General features: G+C 37.0%; 1 protein-coding gene across 1 annotated transcript in view; it reads left to right on the top strand.

Moving 5' to 3' along the window:
- SEMA3E (semaphorin 3E) overlaps nucleotides 1–26,661 on the top strand; it is a 129,472-nt gene extending 102,811 nt beyond the window's left edge. The window contains exons 8-17 of the mRNA XM_064702967.1: nucleotides 150–264; nucleotides 602–671; nucleotides 1,994–2,138; nucleotides 6,720–6,942; nucleotides 9,564–9,655; nucleotides 10,853–10,894; nucleotides 14,049–14,215; nucleotides 20,236–20,303; nucleotides 21,774–21,913; nucleotides 23,468–26,661. Of these exons, the coding sequence (XP_064559037.1) occupies nucleotides 150–264; nucleotides 602–671; nucleotides 1,994–2,138; nucleotides 6,720–6,942; nucleotides 9,564–9,655; nucleotides 10,853–10,894; nucleotides 14,049–14,215; nucleotides 20,236–20,303; nucleotides 21,774–21,913; nucleotides 23,468–23,920 (1,515 nt within the window). The 3' untranslated portion in view covers nucleotides 23,921–26,661. The remainder of the gene's footprint in view (nucleotides 1–149; nucleotides 265–601; nucleotides 672–1,993; nucleotides 2,139–6,719; nucleotides 6,943–9,563; nucleotides 9,656–10,852; nucleotides 10,895–14,048; nucleotides 14,216–20,235; nucleotides 20,304–21,773; nucleotides 21,914–23,467) is intronic.
- The last annotated feature ends 485 nt before the right edge of the window (nucleotides 26,662–27,146 follow it).

Below are 27,146 nucleotides of genomic sequence, written 5' to 3'. Positions count from 1 at the left end.
CAGAGAAATAAGTCTAGTAATGGGCATGTGGTTTCAAAATGGATGCTTTTGACATTAGAAGATATAATGAGCAGCTAATTATCATAGATGTTTGTGCTTCTAGGCTTACGCATTCATATTACCATTGGCATTTGTTTCTCTCTGCACAGAATGACATGGGAGGCCAGCGAGTGCTCGTCAATAAATGGACCACTTTCCTCAAAACCAGACTAGTTTGCTCTGTGCCTGGGAAAAATGGAATTGATACACATTTTGATGAATTAGGTAAATATCCTAGACAGTAAACAACTAGAAATAATGGAAAAAAAACATATACCTTCATCATAACACATCTTACTGTCTAATATTGCACTTGGATTCATTATCAGGGAATGGTGGTTAGTGTTGTTTCCAATGTATATAAAGTTCTACGCATATGGAGTTCACTATCACCAATTACTCCTTTATGTACTGCGTTGTTTTTAAAAGATTAAAATCTGCATAAAATTAAATTGAATAAATGAGTAAAATATGATTATGCTTCCAAGAATTAATGAATTTTCTTTTGGCGGGCTGAGAAAAGTAGTTTTTTTAACAATAACATTGGGTTTAAATTTTACAGAGGATGTGTTTTTGCTGCAAACTCGTGATAACAAAAATCCAGTGATATTTGGCCTCTTCAACACCACAAGGTAAACAACTAGAAGAAATAATAAAAGCCATAGAGGAGTGTTTGAACAGTCTATTAATGAGCTAGAAACTAGATGATACATATCCCTTAGCAACCATATAGTAAGCAGTTTTATCTCAGTTCTACTCACAGCAGGTTTCCTTGTTAATGTAAAAACTTCTCTATAACACCCAGGGGCTTGCAGTCTCATTCTGTGATTCAGTATATCTGGATCACAAATTAATTAAGTGTTTCTCAGCTTGACAATTTCCTATGTCAAAGTATATGCACATCTGCATGCTTATAAGAGCAGCATCCCAGAGCCACCTGTCTCCCTTTAAGAGTTCCGCTGTAATTCAAGGTTAACTAGATAGCAGCTTAAATTCCTATGAACTTCTTAGTGAAGCCTAAAGCAGCAACTGCAATTTACTGGTGGCCTCCTTTTCCTTTTCCACTGCAGCCCAGCTCAGGTGCAAGCACACAGTACTCTCAGTTTGGAAATCTGACTGTTAGTTTGGGATGCAACTGGTAGAAAAGAGCACCTATGCTTTTGCCACTTTCTCCTGATTTTTTTTTACTAACAAAAGGCAGATCTGCTCCTATAGGGTTGCTAACACCTGGCATTTCCTCATGGCTCTTGATGCCAATAGAGAAAGTTGGGCACCAAATTGAAATTTTCTGGATTGTCTTCTGCAGTCCTCAGAAATAATTTCTTTGTAGAGAGCACTCATGCTTCTTAAAAAAAAAAAAAAGGCAACCAAAAAACAACAAATCCCCAAAAACTAAAAAAATATTCTTCTGGAACAAAATAAAATTTAAAAATAAAATAAAAACTTTTATCTGGATTGTTCTACATAAAGTGATCTGATCTAACTAATGATACCAACTGACATTCCCACTCAATACAAAAAGGACTCATTTTAGGACTGCTTATTTTAGTCAGCATTGGTTGGTTCCCATCTTTCCAAGCCAAAATAATAGTAGGAAAATGTTAAAATCTTAAACTGTTTAAGTCACTAATCAAAAATATACAGGACCTGAGTTCACTCTGTTTTGCTTTCTGTGTTTCTAAACAAGCAATTTAGAGTTTGTGTAGACTAGCATTAAATTTTGGCATAACAACAGAGAGCTTCCTTTGAGAACTGTTATGAATACAAATAAATTAAAGACTTTTGAAGCACATTGGATGCAGTATTTAGTAGAAAAGCTTATAGGAAAGAATAAGTGTTTTCTCCCTGAATGCTGTTGAAATATGACTCGTTTTTAATTACATAACAATGCCACTATTATCTGTACATAATGTGACATATTGCTTTAATGATGTCTTTAAATTTTGCTTCATAGCAATATCTTCAGAGGATATGCTATTTGTGTTTACCACATGGCAAGTGTCCGAGCAGCTTTCAATGGACCATATGCTCATAAGGAAGGACCTGAATACCACTGGGCTCTCTATGAAAGAAAAGTACCTTACCCTAGACCTGGTTCAGTAAGTACAGTCTATTTTCCACTGCTTTGCTATGTAAATGATTTTGGAAAGAAAAAGCAGATTGCTGCTGATGTTCAAATCCAGGATATTCCTTGAATATATATATAGTCCAGCTATTCCTGGAAAAGTTTGGAATGGCTCAGCAATAGGTTTAATCAAGTACTAGAACCATGCACTTTCCAAAGGAAAATAGTGGGATTCAATATATAAGGTTTTTCAAAATCTTGTTGGGACATGATTTTATTAACATTGTGAAAAGGTCCTAAGATCCCAAAATTAGGACCCCAGACAAAAGGGATAGAAAGAGGCAGATCTGATGTATTCAGTTTCATTCAGAAACACTTAGTGCCTTACCTGTGAAGGAACCTCTCTTTCTTTCTCTAAAGTGTTAAAACCAGGACATTTAGCAAGCGCTAAAGGAAGGAAAAAAAAACCCAACAAACTACAACACCCCCCCCCCCCCAAGAGAATGGACTATTTCAATAGTTTCAATATTTCAATAGTTTTAAGGAGGTTCTCGTTCCTTTTTTCCACCTCATTTTCCAAAAGGATCAAATTTAAATACTTCTGTAATTTAGATCAATGAGCAGGTAAGAAATCAGACATATTTTAATAAAACTGACTAATCAGAATTAATGCATTTGTAGATAAGGAGCAAATTCTCCATTATTCAAAGTCCTTTGCTCAAGATTGGTTCTTTCTGGAAGCAATGGACTGGTACCCTCACAGTTCATTGATTTCCTTTCAGACATCACAGAGTGAGATTTTTCTACCCTTCATCAGGTTCCTGAGCTTATCTACATTCTTGCTCTGTACCATTTACAAAGAATATAAAAATATTAAAACAACACTGGAAAAAAAAAGCCTCATAAAAATCACTCATAATTTTTGAAAATTTGCACACTAGTTTTTTCATAAACTTTTTTTTTGCAGTGGCTACTAACTGAAGGGAAGAAACAAGATGTGTTTTGAAAATGCAATTAAATGGGAATTACTGTAGCAAGCAGCTATAGAGGTGCTGTCATGTATGGAGCTATTCCTGTCTGGTACTTAGATTTCTGGAGGAAATCACAAACTCATGACTTAAAAGACAAATAATTAACTGCTACAAGGAATTGCTGTGTTGTTTTCTCAAGGATGTCACAAGTAATCTTCACCTCAAACCCTTTTCCTGTTTCAGTGTCTTTTTAGGTGTTTCTGCAGTTTGTGTGCCAGGTGCTCACATCCCCACTCGAGGGGTGAGGAGGGTCAAAAGTGCATTTGCATTTTTGCATTTGCATTGCAGGGCCTGTCCCCATCTCTCAGGGCAGGCACAGCCCCCAGGACGGGCAGGCAATGCCAGCCTAACTCAGGGAAGCACAGCATCCAGGATTTCTTTTTTACCCTTTTAATCCTTTAAATCCTTTTGGGATTATGACTACCTACCTACCCGTGGTGATTGTCATGTGCTGCAAATCTGCTTTTGTTTACACTCATGAAGGTCTGCCCCTTGTCATGTCAGCATTGGGCAGATTTCTAACTCTGAGCAAAGACATTTCTAATAGCTCTTAAATCCACCCCCCCAGTTTTCACACTTTGCCCCTTAATCTCCTCTCAGGCTTGGGGCTCACTCTCTTGAATTTAAAGGTGTAATGAGCAGTGCTTTTTTCCCTTTGCTAACTGAATCAGTATTCCCTTTTATACTAAAAGCAGTCATTTCGGAAGTAAGCATTGCATACAATTAATTTATCACTGAATCTCATGAATGAGAGGTGGAAAGGCCTATTAGCTTGTCTGCTCCACTGCAGTGATACCTTTCTCCCTCTTGTATGATTTCAAATGCATCCCCTTTCTCATTTTAAATTAATAATTTAAAATTAATATTTTTCTCTACTTAGCTTGGAGTTATAGACATAAGTAAAAATTTAGAAGCAGATACTCCAAAAAAGAGATTATCTAGGATTTAAACATTATGAATATGATCTCACCATCTTGGCCAATGAGCTACCACTGTATCAGTGCTGGCTTGATTTCAAACAAACAATTGATGTCAAAGAAACAAATATTTTTTTGTTTATTTGACATCAATTGAAGTCATTAGTGTTGAGTCAGGATAGAATAACAGGTAAACAAATTATTATATTTTAGGAAAAACGATTGAATTCACAGGAATTATTGGTTTCCTATTTGATATGTTGTATAGCAAATGTATGGGTTTTGCAGTTTTACCAAATAATGAGACTCTACTGTGCATGGATTGCAGAATAGCTGCATATTTGCAAAGATGATACAATCCAAGTTCTTCAAGTGGTATGCATTTTTTTTCTGGGCAGTAGAACACCTCACATATGTTATTTGGACTAGCATTAAACACAGGCATGAATTCAGTGTTAATGACTGCAGTTATTACATTGATATCTCCTAGCACTGAAGATTAAATGGTGTGTTTTTGGCAAGAAGGAGAGAACTCAGAGCCAGCACTTCAGCAAGGTTGACAATGATTTATAGGAAGGCTGCCCTGAGTTCCACTTGCTTCCAATGCTTCTCTTCCTTGGCCATGCTTGGGTCAGACTAGAGTGTCACCTCCCCAAAAAGACAAGGCATAGGAACAGAAATAGAAGCAGAAGAGTGCAAGTAATTTCCCAATATCAGGGAAAAAATTAGCTGAGGAAGCAGGTCTCTCCTGAGTGCTAATAGATTTAATTGTGGATTTCTTTATATGTTGCAGAGCACATCAGAGGCTGAAGTAGATGGCTCTGCCAGGTTACAGAGCGTTAATTGATTCATTTTTACCTACTCATTTAGGGCACAGTTTAGAGGTCTTTTCAATGTTTATCCAGTAGCATGAAGAGAAATTGTGTAGCAGGCTGTAGCCAAGTGTTAGGCTTCACACTCCAAACAATGTGTAGCATGTTGGTAAATTAAATCCCACTACCTTTCCTATTACAGGAGTGACAGTCACAAGAGGCAAAAAATAACTTACTAATGGATGTCTCTGAGAGTCAGCACTCATTGATCTTAGGTATTAAATGAGTAAAGAAGTCTATGGGGAATAAGAGAGCTTAAAACTAAATAAACAGAGAGCCACTGTTAAGAGTCGCACAGGTTCTGACAGACTCCACAATCCTCTGCCATAGTCTCTCCTGGTTTTTTTAGTTCATTTAGGCTGTGCTGCTTCTGGAAATGACATCAGCTACATCAAGTGGGGTTGATGGACTTCAGAGACAGCTACATCTACTGTTTCATTTCTAGACTACTTGACTTTATTTAATTGAAATGAAAAGCCTGTGAGTGATTATTTTTATTAAATCTCTCCAGAACTAGAACTTTTCAAAGGGAACCTGGCATATTCACTTGATATGCTGTGCAGTGCATGGGAAGCACAGGCTCAGCCAGTCTTTGTGCTCCAGCTCTGTCTCTTCATTGCAAACAGCCAGTAAAATTCCATCACTAGGTTGATTAGACAAGTACTTTTAAGTCAACAGTGAACAAATACATTCCTGTAGCTAAACCCAAAAAAGTGGAAACAAACATTGCCATGCTTGACAAGTGCAGGAGTTTGTTATTGTCGATTACAGCTGACCACAAGTTTAAAATTACTGTTTCCAGTAAACTTAAGGAGAATTGTATTTCATTTTGTTGATTGAAAAATCCAATTTAAATAGAGAAAGGCTGCTACTGTGGCTTTGCTTGAAATTCATCTTAAAACCACTCTGTCTTATGAATATTTAGAGAAAGTAAATGGTTACTGAGATTTTTCCAGCTCGATCATAAATGGTTTCAATTAGACATCATGAAGCAAATTGGAAATGTAGTATCTGTGTTCAGTTGGGAAACATTATCTCGTTCACAAAGCATCCTGAAATTAACTTCTCTCTTTAACGCAGTAAATTATCTCTAATTGCATATTTAACTGAAGGAGTAAACCTCTTTTAATCAGCATTGACATAAAGTTTATTTGCTTTACAAACTGGTAGATTGATCAGTGCAAACATTGGTATTTGAAGTTAAACTGTGATATATAATACTGTCATCAAGAGTCAGGAATCAGAATCAAATATAATACTATTAGAATGCCTGAAATCAAGAATTACTATTGGCATAATTTTCAAGTGTGTTTAGTTTCTTATGGTAATACGTTTTGCAATCAAAAAATAATAAAACTAGAGATTGATTTCAAGCATTAGTGTTCTGCTGACTTTGCATGGCTGTTTCTCTACTGGGATAGAAAAGTCCTTCCTTCTAACTCTGTCCATGGCCATTTTGATTATATTAAAATATGAGTTTGGGGAAGAAATAAGCCCTATGACATTTGTCAAAATCTGAAAGTGTTACCCTTTATTCTGTCTTAGTATGCCAAAGAGGAACAAACTCCTGCTTCCTAAACATGACAATGCCAACATGACAACGTTCACTGTTCTCCTTTCTTTTCACGATTAATAATCCACACATGCATGAAGTACAGGGTTCACTGTCCTAATTTCTGCTGCGGTCTTCTGGGCTTGGTTTTCTGCAGACTTATCTTTATCCCTGAAAACAAGCCCCTTTTCTGGCAATTTCTTGGGCAAACCTTCAGGATAATCCTGTTTTGTGTTTTTGCAGTGTGCCAGCAAGGTGAATGGAGGGCTGTACACCACCACTAAAGACTATCCTGATGAAGCTGTGCATTTTGCCAGGAGTCATCCACTGATGTACCAGCCCATCAGGCCTGTTCATAAGAGACCAATACTAGTTAAAACAGATGGAAAGTACAATCTTAAACAAATAGCAGTGGACAGAGTGGAAGCTGAAGATGGGCAATATGATGTTTTGTTCATTGGCACAGGTAAATGAAGAAAGCAAGAAAGAATTTTTACATTTATGATTTTGCAATTGTTTTTGTTTCTTTTTATGTTTTGGTTTTTTTTTTTTTTTTTTTCTCCAGGAGGAAGCAAATCAATACAACATTTATTTTTATCAACTTTTGTTTTCATGCCTTCACCTTACAGAGGATGTTATTCATTCCAGACATGTGCTTCACTGTGATGCTAACATATAGGAAAGTAATGGTAGGGAACTATTTAAAAACTAGCAAGAGAAAGAAGTATAGGATTCAATTTTAATTTATTTTTTTAAAAAAAAAGAATTAAAAAAAATGGCCGAACAACCAGCCTTATTTTTTAAACTTCAGAACACTGTCAGGTATCTAAGCTGAGACTTGGAGACCTGAGAGAAAAAAAGGTGATATGATTTCCAAAAATATCTGTTCAAGTTATTTGCTTTATTCCACAGTTTCTTTTCCCCAGTTCTGGAGACAAGAAGTCTAGCTGATACCATTAAAGAAACCTGCCAGCTTCCAGGATTGAGTTTCAACAGAGATGAAGGAAGGAAGGAGGAAATGCCCAATTTCAAAAAACCCAAAACTTTCAGAAGTTTCTTGCCAAGTTTTCTTGTCTTTCTTCTGTGCCATTTGTTTTAAATATAGAGAGTTTGTTTAGCAAGAATTTTTAAGCATCTTCCTAACAAACACAGTAAAGGAAAAATATAGCATATAGCTGCAACGAGTCTAAGAAAGCAGAGGGAAAAAAAATGCAATGGTATTTGAAAAATAGAAAAACGTAAGAAAGCAAGAGGAAAGGCTGGAACTACACAAGACTTAAGTCACATCTAATCTGTCTGGAAAAAAATGTAGGATTCTTACATTCACATTTAATCAATTTAACAACAGGAGTGGTATCACAAATCATTTTGACCATTTTGTCTAGGAAAGCAGTTCCAGTGAATTATATTTACTAATAAAATTCCTCTGATAAGTACATTTCAGTGTTGAGAACATTAAAAAAATCATGTTAATAGAATAGCAAAGACCTATTTACATTAGTGCTGTTTCCTAAGGTTTTAAATAGCCTTGGAACAGTCTTGGTAATGGACTTAACCATGGTTTGTAAAATATTGTATTATGTGTCACTTATTTCTGTACAGTAGATTTTGCAGCGGGTCCTACATCCTTTATATTTTCTCCTTGCATTTTTAATTGTGACTGCAACAAATATTCTTGTACACAAGTCTTTTGTTCAACAAAGTTGAATCCAAAGTGGCTTAAGTGTGTGCTTTAGAGCTGTGCTGGATTGGCCCCCAACAGCTGCCTAGTGTTCTCAGGCTGTCTGATCTCAGGTGACAAGAAATTCCAGCAAAAGAATTTGGGTTTTAGAAGCTCTGAAATGAAACCTGCAATCACTACTTCGGCAAAACTCCCATCAGAAAACTCACTGCTTATTTGGACAATATAATATTAGAAAGGGTTGATATATATATATTTTTTTAATCCCAGTCCAACACCTGCTGTGTAACATAAGTAAGCAGCATCTTACAGCTGAGCAAGTTTCCTTAGGGTAGCAGGGCAGGTTAGAAAGGTTCATCAAAGGCAAAGTCTGAACATCAGAGCTTTCACATATCAGTCAGCAGGATTTGAAGAGGGACTTACTTATGAAAATCACAGCTCAGAATACAAATTCTTTTCACTGTTCTACTACAAAATGGTTGCCTTTGATTACATAGTCTCTTTGAAAAATGGTGTATGACCCCTGTTTAATGGTTCTTCTTTTTGTTTCACCCTTTGATCTTTTGCTGAACATTTTCCCCAGTACTTCCCTGCTTAATATGTCCCCTCTAAATCAAAGGTGACTGAAAATAACAGAAGAAAAGAAGTGATATTTGCCATTGTTGATGACAGATTTTCAGATTAAGGACACGAAGGCTTTTTTATAAATAGGCAGCAAGGCAAAACCAAAGTGGTGGAAGACCAGATGTTATTTGTATGTTTTACTTTCCTGCAAGAGTTGCAGAGACAGAAAGGTTGATAAACCTAAGTCCAATGTGTCTTTTTGAATGTGCATCCTATATTTTGATTAATCTTCCTTTGAGTACACCTTCAGCTCAACAGCAGCTCAGTGTTCCCTTAGAGAAGGGTAAGAATTGTGCACAATGAGCCCCTGAAGGTTTTTATACTTTTGCTTGGGGGAATGGTGCTGCCGTTAGCAATTAAGCATATTAGTAGTTTGCTATCTAGTGTAAACACTCAGATCCTGTAATTAAAGCTATTTTACACTTGCTTGCCTCAATGCACTTGGCTTTCACCTACTCCCATTTCTTTTTCTGAAATACGGTTGTGATCCTTTTGCTATTCACAATGAGTTATGAACCAATGTTTGAAAAATACAATTAATTACGTATCTTACAAGTGTCTAAATTGACTCTTATTTGCCAGGTACAAATTGTCATATATTTCATTTTCTAAGAGTAAGAACCCTCATTAATGACAGCACAATGCAACTAAATTTTCACATTTATAAATTTCAATCCATTATCAATTTGAAGAAGTCATTTCAGGTATTTGAAGGCCATATAAATGTTTCAACCAATCATAACCTTTACTTTTGTTTTGTTTTGTTTTAAATTTTTGTCCAGATAATGGTATTGTTCTGAAAGTCATAACAATTTACAATCAAGAGACAGAATCAATGGAAGAAGTGATTCTTGAAGAGCTGCAAGTATTCAAGGTGAACTGTGTTGTATATGAAGTATATACAAAAGTCTTGAATTTTCTGCAGAATTAAAATGTCAAACAAATCTGAGGATAGTCAAATGTATAATACTCATATGCAAGAAATTTTCTAATTATCTTGCAATTTTATGACAGGAAACCTTCATTTTCAAATGAAGTTTTTCTAATGTCCCAAGTACCAAAGCATGTTGAAGCAAATCACAACTAGTGCCTTTATATTTGTGCACTTGGACATTGGAGTGCAACTTTTAATTAAAAACTTACTTCATTTTGTTTATATTCCCCTTGTTTCCAATTAAGTAATTAAAAAAGTATAACTGCACACATAAAAATGTGCCTGCTACAATCTTGGAACCTTAAATGACATCTAGATAGAAAAAGTCCACTCAGAAAGATTGAATCAGTTAACCTGTCTCTACAATGGGCAAACGTGGGTCCTCGTGAGGCAGAACTCCATTCTCCTAAAGAAGAATCTATGACTAAAGCTCAGTTCTTGGCATGTGACAAAGCTAACATAATGAAATTCTCTTAGTGAGTATCATCACATCATGTTAGCCAAATAAAGCAGGAGGCTAACCTGCTTCAAGCTATAGGGAGAACCTAATATCAAAAGTTGGACATTTAAATCTGGTATCTGAATTTAGGCACTGCAACTAATTTTTTAATTATAAATACAATATGTAATTATTATATATTGTTGCCCGTAGAGAAAATGAGAGAATTTGCCCTTCTTGATAAAGCTAGTTTTCAATAGAACTATGAGGGGCTGTGCATTGCTCCAAGAAATCTGAGCAGAGGGAAGAGAGGACAATGGTAAAAGAAGGAATTCCTGCTATTTTCGTCTTATCTTCAACGAATGATTTGTTATAAAGAACACTCCACTTATCACTCTCAAGCAGGACAAAAGACATTCAGTGGTGACAAGAGCTAATGTCATGTTTGACAGTGAAATTGTAGTGTTCCTGTAGCTCTGATAATCCTGAATTAAGTGTTGGCTGCTTGTTTCCAAATAAACTGTTTTAAAGCAATACTTCTGAAAGTCACAATTTCCTCACATCTTTCTTAAAGAAAGTCAAAGTATCTAGCAAAGCTGAATGTAATAAGTAAATACCAATACTATTTTACCTGATTTATTTTCATAGCAAAAATATATTCTTTTTTTCTAAGCAAACAAATATTTCCTATTTTTTAGATGCCAGTTCCTATTATTTCTATGGAAATCTCTTCAAAAAGGGTAAGTATTTTACAAGGTTGAAATATGACAATTGTGACTCAAATGTAATGAAGCTGTAAACTGCACAGAGCTGGGTACATGGATAAATGGACAGATGTACATCATCTATAATGAGATCTGGTTGGATACTTGTAATTGTTCTGTAATATAAACTTATGGTAATATGCTCTATTCCTTTATCAAGTATTTATGTTTTTCAATTCTAGTGGTAAATATCTTTAGTTCACAATACCATAAATATCAGAGCAAGTAAAAACCTGTTTCATAAGTTACTGTCATACTAACCACAGTAGGGATTAGTTTGGTGGATATGGCAATTCACAGAAAAGTTCTATGTTGATAAAAGCAGACAGACTTCAGCCCCATGGGGATATCAGCAAAAAAGCCTTGCTGGCTCTCCCACATACTCAGTTGCCCTTTAGGGTTGTTTGGATCTGAGTTCTTTTTGAGTTTCTGAAAATTTCTGCTGATATAAACACAACCAATTTATTACTCTTGTGGGCACATTCTCTTCCATATCATATCATATATCATATATCATATCATATATCATCATATCATCTCAACATGGAGCCATTATAAACATCCAAGGATAGTTATATCTTAATGTTAAACATGTCCAACAGTGATGTTAGACATCCAGTGCAAAGTAGGTGCACATAAACACAGTGAAGCACGAGTAACAAGAATGAAAACTGCTTTATTAGGAGGTGGGACTGTGCCCCAAAGGGTTATTTGAGTTTTGGTGTCCAATCAACTTGCATTCTTCCTGTACGTAATGCAGAAAGTGAAAGTCCTGTGATGGCAATTCAGAGAAGGATTTGCGTTGAAGGATTTTGAATTATTTCCTGCCTCAATCTTTTCCCACAGACTGTGAAAGCAGCTCTGGAGACTAGATTATCCAGCACTGCACCTAAGTGGTTATTTGGAGAAAGACTTGGTGTCTTTTCAGATGTTTGCCTTACCTTTAACTCACAATGAATTGTCATGGTTAAAGGGTTGTGTTGGAAGAGTAAAACAGATATCATAAAATATGAAGTAGCATTCATCCATTATATTCATCTCCCAAGAGATGTGCTAACTCTACTAATTCAAGGCATACCTGGAAAATCTGGACAGATCTGCAAAAAAGCCACCAGAGCAACCCAGTAGTTGAAGAGAAAACTTCTTGTGAGAAGTAAAAGTAGCTTTACTTTTTGAAGAGATCAAAAAGATGACTGAGAGAGAACAGGAGATTCATATATATATTTTATTGTGTGAAGTGACTTCCTACGGTGTATATGAGGATTCTTAAACATTGAGTGCAAAGCAATATCAGATTAGAAAACCAAGATCAGATTGTTGAATGTAGATAAACTCATTCTGAAATAGGATACAGTTTTCTGACACAGAGGAGAATTAAATATTGGAATATATGTTAGGGTCAGAGTTGACACCAAGTAATTTTGTATTTAAAATCAGCAGGAACATAATATAGTTGAGCATATATGAAAAAAATGTTATATCTCAAGCATTTTCACTGATCTCTTTTGAACTTGGAGTTACTGAGCCTGTGGAGATCTCCTTGCTACCTATGTCTCCATATCCTTATAACACTGACCAGTCTTCACCAAGTCATGGTACAGTAAAATATCACATTTCAGGGCTGAGCTTGTTATCTGCAGAGACTGGGAAAGAATGTTCTTTGATGTTCACTTGGCTAGATATCAGATGCTTATTTTCCCTCCTGTGATTTACCAAGACTTAAAGAAGTCTTTACCCCTGCTAAAAGATAAAAGAGAAAATCTCATCTCATATGTCTCATTGAAAGTGTTGTTCATGTCTTCTGGGACAATCACACTGCAGCACTTGCAGACAAAGAATTCCCCTCAAACAAGTATCCCAGGTTTTCTCTTCATTCCAGTTGGCAGACTGAGTTCCTGCTACTATCATCTGGTTTATCTCACCAGAAAAAGTCTTCAAGCACTGCTGTTACCAGCCTCTCCTAGTTTATTCCCCTGGCATCTCTCAAAGTTTGATTTCTATGATCTAAAGAGATATAAGAAGTATAATAAGGAAAAAGAACAGACTGTCCAGATTAAAATTTATGTTTTGTGATAGACTAAATAAGATGTCAGTATTTTTCAGCTTTAAGCAACTTTAAAATACCAGATTTTGACAGCTTGATTGAAGAGTAGGAATTATGGACTAAATTTGGCCACTGTGATGAGCAAAACTTAAGAATCCTTTTTCTAACTGGTAAAACTGTGGAAGTGAGCTGTGCATAAGCAGTTTCTATTGCAGTGCACAAGCATATTTCTGAGTTCAGAAAATTTGCATTCGTCAGCAACAAGACATTTTCTCAAATATCTTTCAATTCAAGCTATTCTCTTCCGAATTTATTGTGCAAGTGTCTGAAGAATTAAATTGATTATCTTTTATTTGATTTGAAAAGGACATCTATGTGAGCTCAAAAGATTCAAACAATGAATGCTAATGCTGAAAAACTCCCACCCAAACCCTGTAAATAAATACTAAAGAAGATAGCGACATGTTAATTTGTAAGGAAAGACTGCACAGCAACAGGAAAACAATTAAATAGCTATCTGTCTATCTATCTATCTATCTATCTATCTATCTATCTATCTATCATCTATCTCCTGTGCGCTGAGAAGTTATACAAATCATAGCACTACTGTGCATGTAAATATGTGACCATATTCTAAATAGCTAAATCAAGAATTAAATTTACTTGAAAACTCCCATTTTAAAATTGAGTTTGCTTGTAACCTTTGCATATTTGAATTTCTTTGTTTAAAGTCTTCTGTGTCAAGTTAGGTTTTTTTTGCAGATTAGTTAAGTGACAAGTGTAAAGAGGAGGCATTGGAAAATATCTTGAAAAAAAGACATAAACCCTTGCCTATTCAAACACAAAGCTGAAACTTCAGAAGCGAGGAAATGCCAAAATAAACTTGTTCATTTTACCTTCTTTCTGTTTCTCTGTCCTCAGTAGGAGAGTTTAATCTGTAATCAGATATTTTCCTGCAGAGTAACTCTGCCTCCCTCAGGTCACAGGCTGGAAGCACAACAAGCAGCAATTAATTTAACAATTTCTGCTTTGGCAAGAGAAGTTTTAGCGACATTCTAGGAACCTTATGTGGTGCTTTTTTTGCAGCAACAGCTCTACGTGGGATCCGAGGCGCTCGTAGCCCAGGTGAAGTTCCACCAGTGCGACATGTACGGCACGGCCTGCGCCGACTGCTGCCTGGCGCGGGATCCCTACTGCGCCTGGGACGGCATCGCCTGCTCCCGGTACTACCCCACGGCAGTGCAGGCAAAGAGGTGAGAGCCCTGCTTCTCTGGTACTCTTTTCACAAATATCTACAGCAACGGGTTCTACTGCAACTCAGAGTACTTCGTTACTTATCCTTTTTATCTTACTCATCTCCCCCTCAGACATAACCCAACAGTGAGACATTGCACTGCACTAAGGCATAGTCGTCTTCTAATTTCTCAGCAGCACCTTAGGAGGAACCTCACCTTAGGTGAGGAACCAAACTCACAGGAAGGCATAAACTGCAGTAGCAGGAATAAATAAAAATAAAAAAATAAAACTTTATGACTAGAGCTAAGTCATTTCATAATTATTTGCATCACACGGTAAACCCTGATTTCTTCAAACATCTTTCTGTGTCTTTGCAACATCAGAGACCTAATTTGGTAGTGTTATACAAGTATATCACACTACAGTAACACATACCACAGAATTTCTAAGAAAAAGTCAAAGAAGATGCTTTGTTAGTAGTTGTGACAGTGTTCACAGGGGTCTGAGGGTGAGGGAAGAGATGAGGATCTGACTCCATGTCTCAGAAGGCTTGATTTATTGAAACTATACTAAAAGAATAGAAGAAAGGATTTCATCAGAAGGCTAGCTAAGAATAGAAAAAGAACGGAATGAACAACAAAGGCTTGTGGCTCGGATTCTCTGTCCGAGCCAGCTGACTGTAACTGGCCATTAATTAGAAACAACCCCATGAGACCAATCCCAGATGCACCTGTTGCATTCCACAGCAGCAGATAACCATTGTTTACATTTCGTTCCTGAGGCCTCTCAGCTTCTCAGGAGGAAAAATCCTAAGGAAAGGATTTTTCAGAAAATATCATGGCTGCAATTAGTAATACCTTCACCAGAACGGATTTTCTATAAAAGCTATGTTTTGGTTTTCTGCAGTGGATTGAAAGGCAAATTACTCCAGAGGCAAGTTCAAAGCACAGACCTGATTTGGGTGTTTTAATTCTTCCTTGTGGAGACAGTTTCTCTGTATCACCCTTCATTTATTCTTGGTTCTTGACCTTCACTCTTTCATTCAATGATTTCCTTGGGACCTGTTGTCCTCCCTTCCCTCTCAAATCCAGGTTCTGCAATTCAGCTACACAGGGCATGTATCTATAACATGCATGTTTTAATCCAGACCTTTTCACAAAAATTAGTCAGCTTTGCCACCTAGACAGAGGAATTTCTTCCCTTAATCAGCAAAATTTTGGTATTACATAGTTCAAATAATTTATGTGGCTTTTTTAGCAATAACTGATTTTAAAAATATATCCTCATTTAAATTAGACCTAAAAGGACTATAATAATAAATTTAATAAATTCCAGAGAGAGTTTTAAAAACTTGTGGAGATGCTGAAGTCCAAACGAAGTCACAGTATCCCAAATATATTATTGTTTCTTAAGGAAAATCAGAAATATGGGGCTTTGTATTTAGTTATTTTTCATCTGGTATATGTTATCTTTCCATGAACCTGGATGCACTCAAATGCATGCTGACTATTGTCAGGCATAATAGACATTTCCATACATTTTTTTAAAGATAATTAATCTAGTGATGTTCTCTTTGATAGCACCATTTTTTGCATAAGGCACATTTAAAAAGACAAATGAGAAATGCAGTGTGTGACTCAGCATAACTGAGAATCTCTTGGATTTACTGCACTAAGGCATATGTTAAACCAAGCAAGAAACCTACACAGCTTTTATAAGCAGGACTGCATCGTTTTCTTGTGCATTTTGTGAATATAGGGAAGGGAAGATGTGGGCTCTGGTTGACTGCTCAGGGTGAGATGGGTCTGGTTAAAATTTTCAGGTCCCGGATTAAGAAAGATGAGCAGCTGTACAATGGGCCAGGGAGATTAATGTCCTACAGTATAAGCAGAAATTGGATTATCATAATGATAAAGCATATGGGTTACCCATCTGATGATGTAAAAGTCATTTGGGAGGCAAGGGGGAGTTAAAAATTCCCCAGCAGCATTTTAGCTTGCTAGCAGTATCACCATTTATGTTGTGCAGGCTACTTGTTGACTAAGAAAAGATGAGAGGAGCTCACTGAGGCCTGGACTTTGTTGTACATGTTTCTCACCTAAGACACTTTCCAGAGTAGCAGCCTTTAAGTTCCCTGAAAACACATTTATCCAGGGTGGAGTGATATGAGCAGCACCCAGGCACCTTCCTGTGCCTTACCTCCTCAACATTCAGCAGGTCAGCCTCTAAAAGAAGAAAATACTGCTGCTATCTCTCTCCTTCTCTTAAGATAAGCACTGTAGCAGTGGAAAAGGGATTTGCACTCAATTGAATGTTCTTGAAGTCTGCAAAATTGTTTTCCATATCAGTCTGGGGAAAACAGCCATCAGGACTAACAGTGTTGAGAGGCATGAATGGCATCTGCTTTGTTCAATTCAGGACACAGCTGAAGCTCAGAGCATTTTAAATTTTAGGCCTTACACTAACTGTGTAGCACAGGGAGAGGCAGGGAGAGGTACTAGGGACGTGAATGGAAGTTGTTTTAGGTGGCTGCCTACCCTGTGAAGGTACCAGGGGACAAGGCAGGTCCTGACAGACGGCGCGGTGTTCTCTGATACCAAGCAGCACTGACTGGTTGATGGCCCTACCATGGCTTTTAATTTAATTAATGCCACATCTCAGAGCTTTCGTGTCTTAGTCTGGCCTTGTCTCAAGGCTCCATATTTCTGCTCAATCTGTACATGGTAATACAAGTAATGTAAGTGCAATTGGAGAGTACTTGTTCTCCTCTTCCTGATACCTGTCCCTTTATTGGAGTCATAGAGTTGTGCCTTACATTGCAACACACTTGAGCTGACCCTAGTACCACCTGTCTCTGCTCAAATGTGGCCTTCATTCTGTACATTTATCTGTTCTTTTGATCTGTAAGAGCAGTGCTTCCAGTGGGTAAGGGCTCTGCTCAGAGCTCTCCTTTCAATTCCAGTCCTACTGGTGAAGAATTGAATTGGGGCTGGGATGTACAATGTGTGCTCCCCACTTTGGTCCAAATGCTGTCTGCTTTAGATCCTGATGCCTCCAAGGTACAACAAGTGTTTAGAGTAACATTAAATAGAAATCTGTAAACTAAAGCATGTAATAGAGAGAAGTGAAGCATAAATATAAAAATCTTATGCTTGGCCTCTGGTATTAATTTTTTTAATTGTGAAAATCCTTGTACATGTATATCCTGGATAACTAATTAAATGTGGGATTTAATCAAGAAAAAATAAAAACTGAGTCCAAAATCCCATATCTTGATGAAGGCAGCACAACAGAGCACAATTCCATGCTAACTACAGGTGTGTGGCTCCTGAATACTGCAAATACCTCAGATGGCAGAAGGAATTTCTACTGCATTCAAATTTCATGAAGTGCACTTGAGAAACCAGAGGTCCAGAACTTGAATGCTTTAGTTCACTATTAGTTCTGCATTCTGATTTAGTCAGTTTCAATTTTTATCTAAACAAGCACCAAATTCTACAAGTGAGATTCTTTGATGTAGCAGCTCACCATCCAGGCTGAATAAGGTCTGAAGTAATTTAAAAATGTCTTTGAACTTGGGTAGGCATTGTGTGATTCTTTAGCTAATTTTTAGAAGCTGAGAGTCTCTCCCCTGCCTCCTCTCCCTCTCTGTTTTCTTTCTCCATCACCCACTCCACCAGCAGCCAAGCAGTCTACTAATTTACTTATGTAAACATAGTGGTGCCTTTTCTTCCCAAGACTTCTTGATTTTGCCTCATACTTTCCAGGGAAATAATAAAGAAAAATGAAAATTATGATGATGGTAATGATGATGATGATGATGACTGTGTTGCTTTCTTGCAGATCATTTTTACTAGGTTTGTGGAAGCATGGAGTTAAGGGCTGAAATCTAAATCAATTAAATTATAGATTGCAAAAGATACTTCCTGAAATTCAGTGCATTTGTTAATCACTGAAAATTGTTCCTTACAGTAATTTATCTCAGGGATTGTCTGATAATCTATTATTCTGAGTAATATTTTCTAAAAAAAAAAATACCAGGCTTATGTCAGTATTTGTGAGATGAGTTTATTTCCCAGCATCTCCCTCTCTTTCAGCACTTCTCTCAATTTTTGCCTTCTATTTGAGAAAATAGTAAGTGAAGGCACTGAAAATAGTAAGTGAAAGCACTGAAAATAGTAAGTGAAGGCACTCTATCTTCCCCAGTCTTCACAGCTGCAACAGTAAAATTCTATCAAGCAAACATTTCTTTTTCTTTAATGATTCTGACAACTGGAGAAATAATCCTGTCTTACAGAACTATTTTTTTATGAGCTTTACAGTGATCTTAAGGAACTCATGAGTTAATAGAGCATGCTTGTTACCTGTTCCTGCTAGCTAGGGCTGTTGGACCTTACAGCAGCAGGATTATTGCATATTCTATAGTGTTTATGTATATTTGTGCAGCAGAATGTTTCTTCTGAGTAATCTACACACACAGACTTGCAAACCTGGTGACAACATTTATCAGCACTGACACTACACATTGCAATGTCAACACCCAGGGCAGAATAAGGCCCAGTTGCTCCCTCTGTTTTTCTTTAATAGGATGCAAGTATTGTTAGCATTTTTCCCTAAAAGCCCAATGCAGTCTTCACTGAATTTCCAGATTCCCCTGAAACAACAATGGAAAAACACTGGTTCTTCTCTGAATATCAGCGGAGGTTAATCTTGGTCCACCAAGAACACTGGATCAGGAGTTCATATGGGTGACAAAACTCAGAAAATAATCACTGTATACAGCCAGATTAAAAATTAAATTAGTAATATCCATGGACAAGACTTTTAGGTGGTGTAAATCTAAAAAGCTTCCGTAAATTCGACTTGTGACAAATTAAAATTTTATCTTTTGGGTTCACATAGGACTGGAAAATAACCTTATTTCACCAGTAAAAGCACAGAATAACAGAATTCTTTGGCTTTGTTTGTTTCTAATGTAATTTTTACTGTACACATACCTACTGTGTAAGATTTGCTGCACTGCACATTTCTTCTGTTAATCTGTTATGTATGGCATTGGCAATACTGTATAGAATTACTCTTTATGCAAATGTAGGAACAGTATCCTCAGAAAAACTACATTTGAAGTTGTTGAACATACTAATGTATCAAGATGCAGCATTCCAATAGGCTCTTTTATTTCCCAGGTCAACAATCTTAATTTTATTTATCAAGGCACTCAAAGAAAATAAATGCTGTATGAAGGTAAAATTCTTCAGGGAATACACTATATAATAATGGATTTAATTTTTTTTCTGTAAATGCAATAAAAAAAACTTAAACCTCTAAAGTCAGAATGACTTTTCTTTCAAAAGGACTTGTATTTTTTTCCAGGTCAAAAACAGGGCTCACAGAACTTCTGACCGCAGTTCTTCTTCCACCAGTTCACTTTCTAAGCATGGGCATTCATTAATGTGTATATTTCCCTGTTGAGAAAAATGAGCTCAGTAACTGTATGCTACAAAGGTGAAATAAAATAAAGTGTTTCTTCCACATGTTGAGATTCTCAAGTGAAGGAAAAAAACCCAAAAAACCATGAGAATAAAGGATAAAAGAAGTACCATCACATCCATGGGAAACTGTGCTGAATTTAAAAAGGAAAATTTCCTTCCTTTCTGGAGGTAGAGAGAGAGAGAGAATACAAAGGCAGGCTAAAGGTCCCTATGACTGAGTGTTACCCAGTCAGTTCGAAGGATCTTGTTTTCATATTTATAACATTAGTATAGTTATATAAAAAAATGGACGCATATATAGTTTTATATATAATTGTACCTCTTCTCCAGACAAGCATGTTTCTTTCTTTCAGACACATGACACCCAGTAGGTTGAATAGAAACAAAACACTGATTTATAAATGAGCACTTCTCACAACAGTGGTAAATTGTTAGCAATCAAGGTTTAACTCCTGAAGTTTTTAATGAAGGCTAGTTTAGCATAAGCCAAACAACATGTAAGCTAAACGTTTTGTCTTAAATAATTCCACTTTTGTTCCCTGCAGACGTTTCCGCAGACAAGACGTTCGGCACGGGAACGCGGCGCAGCAGTGCTTCGGCCAGCAGTTCATTGGTAATCTGTTCAAATGCACAAATGCTTGTAAAGGCCTGGAACAGCCAGCACAGGGTTTGCCAGGAACATGAGCCAGACCATGATCTCACCTGCTGTTTTCACTGGCATGTTCCTGTCATGTTGTAAGAGCTGTGGGGCTGAGCCCCTGCCATCCAGGTCTAAGGCTGACTGTCTCAGTGGGTGACATCCCAAAATGTTCATGTGGTGCTGCAGCACTGACATGCAGACTAAAGATGTGGCAAGTGCATCCCAATGGCTTCCAACAGGAAAAGGAAAAAAAAAAAAGGCAGAAATATGAGGCAAGGATAATAAACAATAGAGCTGCATCCTGAAATGTGTACGAAATAGTCAGGACACTTAAAATTTAAGAACAGTTATGAGCAGTGACATGACAGAATAAAAATGTATATTTATGATCAAGTTTTCTCTTAAAAAAAATAAGATAGAGAACTGTTATCCACACCTTGGAAAGTGAGGATTTCAAACATGGGTACAAGGAATATAAAACCAGAAAGAAAACAATTGCATGGAAATGCTCTGTAATTTGCAGGATAATATTCAATGCATTTATAGAAAAAAAAAAAAACCATTAAAGTTTCTTCTAGAAAAGAAATATTCTAGAGTAATATTCAGAGAAACACTATTTTAAATATTTACATATATATTTTACATATATGTATATATTTTACATATATATATAATTTATATATTCATTGGATGACATTGTACATGTTGGAAAAGTATGTTCCAATATTAAGTGCTAATTCTTCCACAAGTTTAAAATACAACAGAGAAATCACAATTATATAAAACAGTGTATTTTTTTTTAAGATATAAAGCTATTTGGGCTCAAGAATCTTTCTCGCTATTATGGAGTAAAATGATTTCATTAATGAAGCAGTTGGTTTTGTCCAGTGTAACAACTAGTTTATCTTCCTCCAGATGTTTTGTTGGATTGAAAACATAATTCAATTTTGATTTAATTCTTTCATCTTGTTTTTATTAGCACCCTTGGGCCCAAACTGTACATTCAGTTAATACATGTATAGCATGGACATATATAATATTGGTTAGAGTATTTATAGTATCATTCTGCAAACAGTTATGTGCCGTAAATATCCCTAAAAAATTAAATTTTTTTATTATATTTAAACATGTTTTGAATCCTTCTGTTTCACTGAGTGAAAACGAAATTAACTATTCATAAGAACCAGGCACAAGCAATTAGCAGTGTGAAAGGCCGAGATCTGTTTCTCTGCAATGTTAGGTGAGTCAGCACAATTTAGTCAGATACTGTGAAAGCCTCAGATGATGGGAAAATTCATTTAGCAGGTCAGATCTTCCTTAGACATTACTCTCCAGTCACTTTCTGGCTGGATTGGAATTAAGCTTCACTTCTAAAAGCAAATGTACATGGAGTGTAACAAGTACTTGCAGTAACGCATTTTTGAAACATTTTTTTCCTTCCAGGTGAAGTTCTGGAGAAGACTGAGGAGAGACTTGTCTATGGAATAGAGTACAACAGCACCCTTCTGGAGTGCACCCCTCGGACCTTGCAAGCAAAAGTCATCTGGTTTGTCCAGCGAGCACATGACACTAAGAAGGAAGAGGTAAATATTCTTATAGACTAACTTTTTTTCAATAAAAGAGCCCATTGTTAGGAACATTACATCTTTACTGAATTTCTGCCACCAGTTGCTGAAATGTATATGGGTGTCAGGGAAAACCACTATGTTCATCTGGTCTCTTGAATTAATAGACCTGAGAATTTCACCTGGTGTTTGCATTCAACATCTTGAATGCAGATGTTAAACATGTAGTGGAACTAATTTAAGATCTCAAAACAAAGAAAATCCATCACTTCGCTTCGTATGTTTTTGCAGGTAGGAAATGTGTATGTATTATTTCCAGTGTTAGTCTAGCTTAACTTCTATTCATTCTTGCTGCCTCACCCATTTATTATAAATTTTTTGCAAATAAGAGTTGGTGGATTCTCTGCCTCTTTTGCGTGTATTTCACCATTATGAAAGTTCTTCATAATTGCAATCATATTCATTCCTCCATACCTCTCTGATACACATCAATGTAGCTATCACTGCAGTGTAGATATGTCACTACAGGGCCTGGTAAAAATGTCCCTGTCTTTCTTATAAGCCCCTTTAATTAATGAAAGGTCAAAATAAGGTCTGGAGCCTCCTCTCCTCTAGGCTGAGCAACAGCAGCTCTCTCTTTCTTCTTAGGAGAAGTGCGCCATTCCTCTCTTCATTTTTGTGACCCTCCTCCAGTCCCCCTCTAACAGGTCCATGTCTGCCTTGTTCTGAGGATCCCAGAGCTGGATGCAGCCCTCCAGGCGGGGGCTTACCAGAGCAGAGTGGAGGGAGAGAATCACCTCCCTTGGCCTGTTGGCCACACTTCCTGTCATACAGCACAGGATGCAGTGATTTTCTACAAGTGGACATGGGCAGCTCTCATCCAGTTCCTCATCCTTCACTACTGCCAGGTCCTGAGTTCATTCTGTTCAGGGCTGCTTTGGATCCCTTCATCACTCAGTACTTCTGCTTAAATTCATCACCTTACTGTCAAATGAAAAGCTGAGGATACCATTTTCTTGGCCATTCCTGCTGCTGGATTAGACAGCTCAGAGCTCCCTGCTTGCCAACATCTCTGAATGTTTCATAGTCAATTCTGAAGCCCTCAGGAGCTGTAGGAAAAACTCAAAGAGCAGACTCAGAACTGGGGCTTTAAGATCACAGTGGTCCTGCTTTTAAAGATGCAAATACTTTTCTGAATGTCTCCTCCAAAGCATCCCAGTCTATCAGAGAATTCACAGGGATCCTTATCAAAGGTCAGCTGGCAAATGCTCTTTTTTTCCCATCCAGTGGATAATTTGCATGTTTCTAACTTATTTCCCTCTGTCTGCTTATGCTCTTCCATGCTTCCCAGATTTTTTAGATTGTCCTACATTTGCAACTCAATCTCTTTATTTCAAGTAAATATTTTTGTTATTACAAAAACCACTCTGAATTAAAAATTTGTAGATCTCTAATCTTACTATCAAAATTTATTATTACAGTCATGAAAGTACAGTTCAGAAATAATTGAATTGGTTTAATGTAATAGCAAAGACCTGTGCTCTATAACTGCATTTTATGTTTTTTTTCCAGGTGAAGACTGATGATAGAATAATAAAAATGGACCTTGGCCTTTTATTCCTGAAGCTGCATCGACTGGATGCAGGGACTTATTTTTGTCAGACAGTGGAACACAGCATTGTTCACACTGTCAGGAAAATCACCCTGGAGATAGTCGAGGAGGAACGTGTAGACGAAATGTTCAATAAAGACTACGAGGAGGAGATCCCTCACAAAATGCCATGCCCAATGCAGAGCAGTATACCTCAGGCTTCAAAGCCATGGTATAAGGAATTTCTTCAATTGATAGGTTACAGCAACTTCCAGAGGGTGGAAGAATACTGTGAAAAAGTGTGGTGTACAGATAAGAAGAGAAAAAAGCTGAAAATGTCTCCATCCAAGTGGAAATATGTCAGCCCTCAGGAGAAGAAGGCAAGGATCAGGCCAGAGCATTACCGGCTGCCCAGGAACATAGCTGACTCTTGATGGACAAAATCCATCCACTGTTTCTGAGCAAAATTTTATTTGGACTTAGGAGGGAGAAATCAGTCTTGGTTTGAGTAAATTTCACAGGTTTATATATGTAAAATATTGGGACTGAAAACAAAAATGCTATGGTAAGTTATATTGTACACTCATGATGACTGTTTAGAAGCATTTTAAACAAAATCTTCCCAACTATCTGGTTCTAAGTAAATGCAGAGTTTTGCATTAGGGAGACATGACAATCTTCAGGTTTTGAGTGCTTGAATCAGTTCCCTGTGTGGATCGTGCTTGCGCTGTATATTGTTGCACATGATGGCATATTTAACAAATTCAAATAGCTAAACATTCACAAGTGGATGAAAAGTATAAGAGATATCTTTTCTTTGTTTCACAAATTTCTCATGCTTCTGAAAGCAGCACGTCTTAAGATCTTGTTCCTTTTGATTGTGACCTGTCTGAGTTCATCACTGAGAACAATGAGATGTGTTAATACAGTGTACTGCTACTTCTAAAGATAATGAAGGGAAATCCTTTTTACTTCCCACATTTTTTTTTTCAGTATCAGCCTTTTATGAAGCACAGTGTGCTCCCACAGCTAAAAGATATTGCCTAGTAACTTCATGTGAGCCACATGCATGCTGAGAACACAGACAGAATGAAATTCATCAATTTATTTACATAAGAATTTGAAATAATTGTTTAGATGGAAAACGAGTCCATCTTGTGTCTGTACATTGCCTTAGTGGACACGAATTAAGGGATCGCCCTCTTGTGGCAAAAGAAAGCAAAACACGGTATTTAAATTACTTTTTTTGAAGAAATATGTGTAAGCAAAGTATTACTGAGATCCCCACTGGTTTGCTTTCAGCAGACACTTTTAGTCTCCATGTGCTAAAGCCACAGCTTTAGAAGACAGTGTTGGAAGTAATTTTCACTGGGAAGGCAGTGTTTTAAATAAGTGATGCTTTATGGGGTAAAATGCACTCATAAAAAGTTAGGATGCAGATTAAAAACAAATCCAGCATTATGCAGCTGTGTTTCTATAGTTTCAGGATCTGGTCCACATAAATCTTTTTCTGATGTGTGATCTCTGTTCGAAAGGGCTGCTTTGCTCCTCTTGTGAGTGATATCAGGAAAGGAGATCAAAAGAACTAAGTCATTTACAATCTAGGTCTCGCAAGATTGACTTAAGAAAAAAAAGTATATAAGTTTGTGTGTGTATATATATATATATATATGTATATATATATGTAAAGAAAGCTTGCTTTAAGAAACAAGATCCAGAAAATGCAGAAAAGCTAACATTTCAATACCTGAGGAATTTAGTACTACAACGTGAATTAGATTGAAATTTTTCAATTAAAAAATGTAAATAAGAAAGGGGAGTTAAACACAAATTAAGCATAAATACAAGCTAAATGTAAACACAAATGAGTCAAAAATGAGTTTACTCCTAAAACAAGAACAAGATGCCAGTAGGGGAAATAGCCAAGCTGATCCAAATTTTTATGCCATGGAGAAAATATACAAGGGATTCATCACCTACAAAGAGTTTCATGGCCCTGGAAGAGTGGGAATTAGCAGCCTGGGTAACAGAGGTTTGTGGTTTGTTCCCAAAGGCAGCAATCAGTGCTTACCCAGAGTTTTCCAAGCAGGCTGTTTGTGAGAGGAGCTCACAGCTGCTGACAGGACCAGTGAGCTTTGCTGAGCTCCTCTGGGAGCTGGGACTGACTCTGGAAGGAACACATGGCACAGTGTCAGCAACCAGAGTGTGAGGAATACACAGGGTTTCACCTGGTGTGGGTATAACATGAATGAATCTTCATCAGCCTGTTAGGGGAATCAGGGGGATTTGCACTTGGTTTAGCAAGTCTAAGAGATGGGACTGGACACTGCAGATCCTTGCATGAATTCATGTAGTTGCTGGATTTGGTCTGAGACAGGAGACTGGATGAATTCGTGTTTTGGGACAGTTTAATGGAACTTGGTTGCATGGAGGATCTCCTCTTTGTTTACAGCTGTATGGAAAGCACCAGCACTGTGATTTGTGGCAGAGAACACACACAGAAGAAGCATCCTTGATCTGAACTTAATGCCCTATACAAACCTCACTGACTCCCTTGGTGAAAAACTTCTAAAACACTACTAAAATCCTTTCCTGTTGAATTATGGAGTCCTCTTCTTTTAAACAACAATGGGAATTATGTTTTATTTTTTTATTCATTTGCAAGTATCTAGTGCTAAATGTATAATTTATGAACTATTAGAAGGGAATTACAGCATCTCAGCCTCATGGACCAAATATAGCTTTGTGTCTTCTTCTCTGAGATTTTAAGTGGAAATCATCTTATATGGAAATCAGGATTTTTGATTTAATATGAGAGTGTATATTTTTAGCTACCCATCCCTTTAGTGTTTACATGTGGACAATTGCATTACCTTTTTATTTTCCTTTTAAAACTTACATTCTTGGCTTACACCTTGCTCCTTTCATGGTTGCAATGCCTGTGAGAATTCAGAACTACAAGGTCTTGTTCAAAGAGTGCTCAGACATCTATGGAAGAAGAGAAAGCATGACAGTGTATTTTGGAAGGATGTGCACAAATGTGCATTTAGCACAACATTATTTAAAATGCTTCTTTGTATATTTGGGGGCCATTGTCTGCTTCTTATCATTATGAGTTTGATGTATTTTGTATGTGCATGAAGTGGTCAAATTATAAATATAATTAAGAACCATATTTGGCTGAAATAATCTGTATTATTTCTTATAATTTATTTTCCCCAGACAGCATGATTATCTGCAGCTCGCTAGTCACACATTGTTAATTTCAGATGTCCTTCACCATGCATTTTATGAGCAGAGACCACAGATAAGGACAGAAAGATGTATGTACAGAGTTGCCAAATGGGAAGTGTGGCACACAGGGTAATGAGTAGATATAGTCTGCCTGATGCATGAATGTATTTTGAGAGTGGAACACGGTCTCACTTAAGCCCAGAAGATGCTAACCAATGGAAATTCACTGAGAAGCCACAATTTGGATAAAGCTTTGGGCTCTACCCTGTTTCATGGTGAGGAAAAATCCAGAGCACTTGGATTAACACTTTCTTTGCTTTTCTCTTGCTCTTTGCTGTCAGTGAGATTACTGCCACTTTGTACAGACTGCTGTGCTCTCAGATTCTCTTGGGACATCAGGTCAGGGGGTCTTAACCTGATGTGCAA

Source organism: Zonotrichia leucophrys, chromosome 1A (genome assembly GCF_028769735.1).
Source record: "Zonotrichia leucophrys gambelii isolate GWCS_2022_RI chromosome 1A, RI_Zleu_2.0, whole genome shotgun sequence".
Classification (NCBI taxonomy): Eukaryota; Metazoa; Chordata; class Aves; order Passeriformes; family Passerellidae; genus Zonotrichia; species Zonotrichia leucophrys.
The sequence above is the reverse complement of the archived record's forward strand: the minus strand, read 5'-3'. Positions and strand labels throughout refer to the sequence as shown.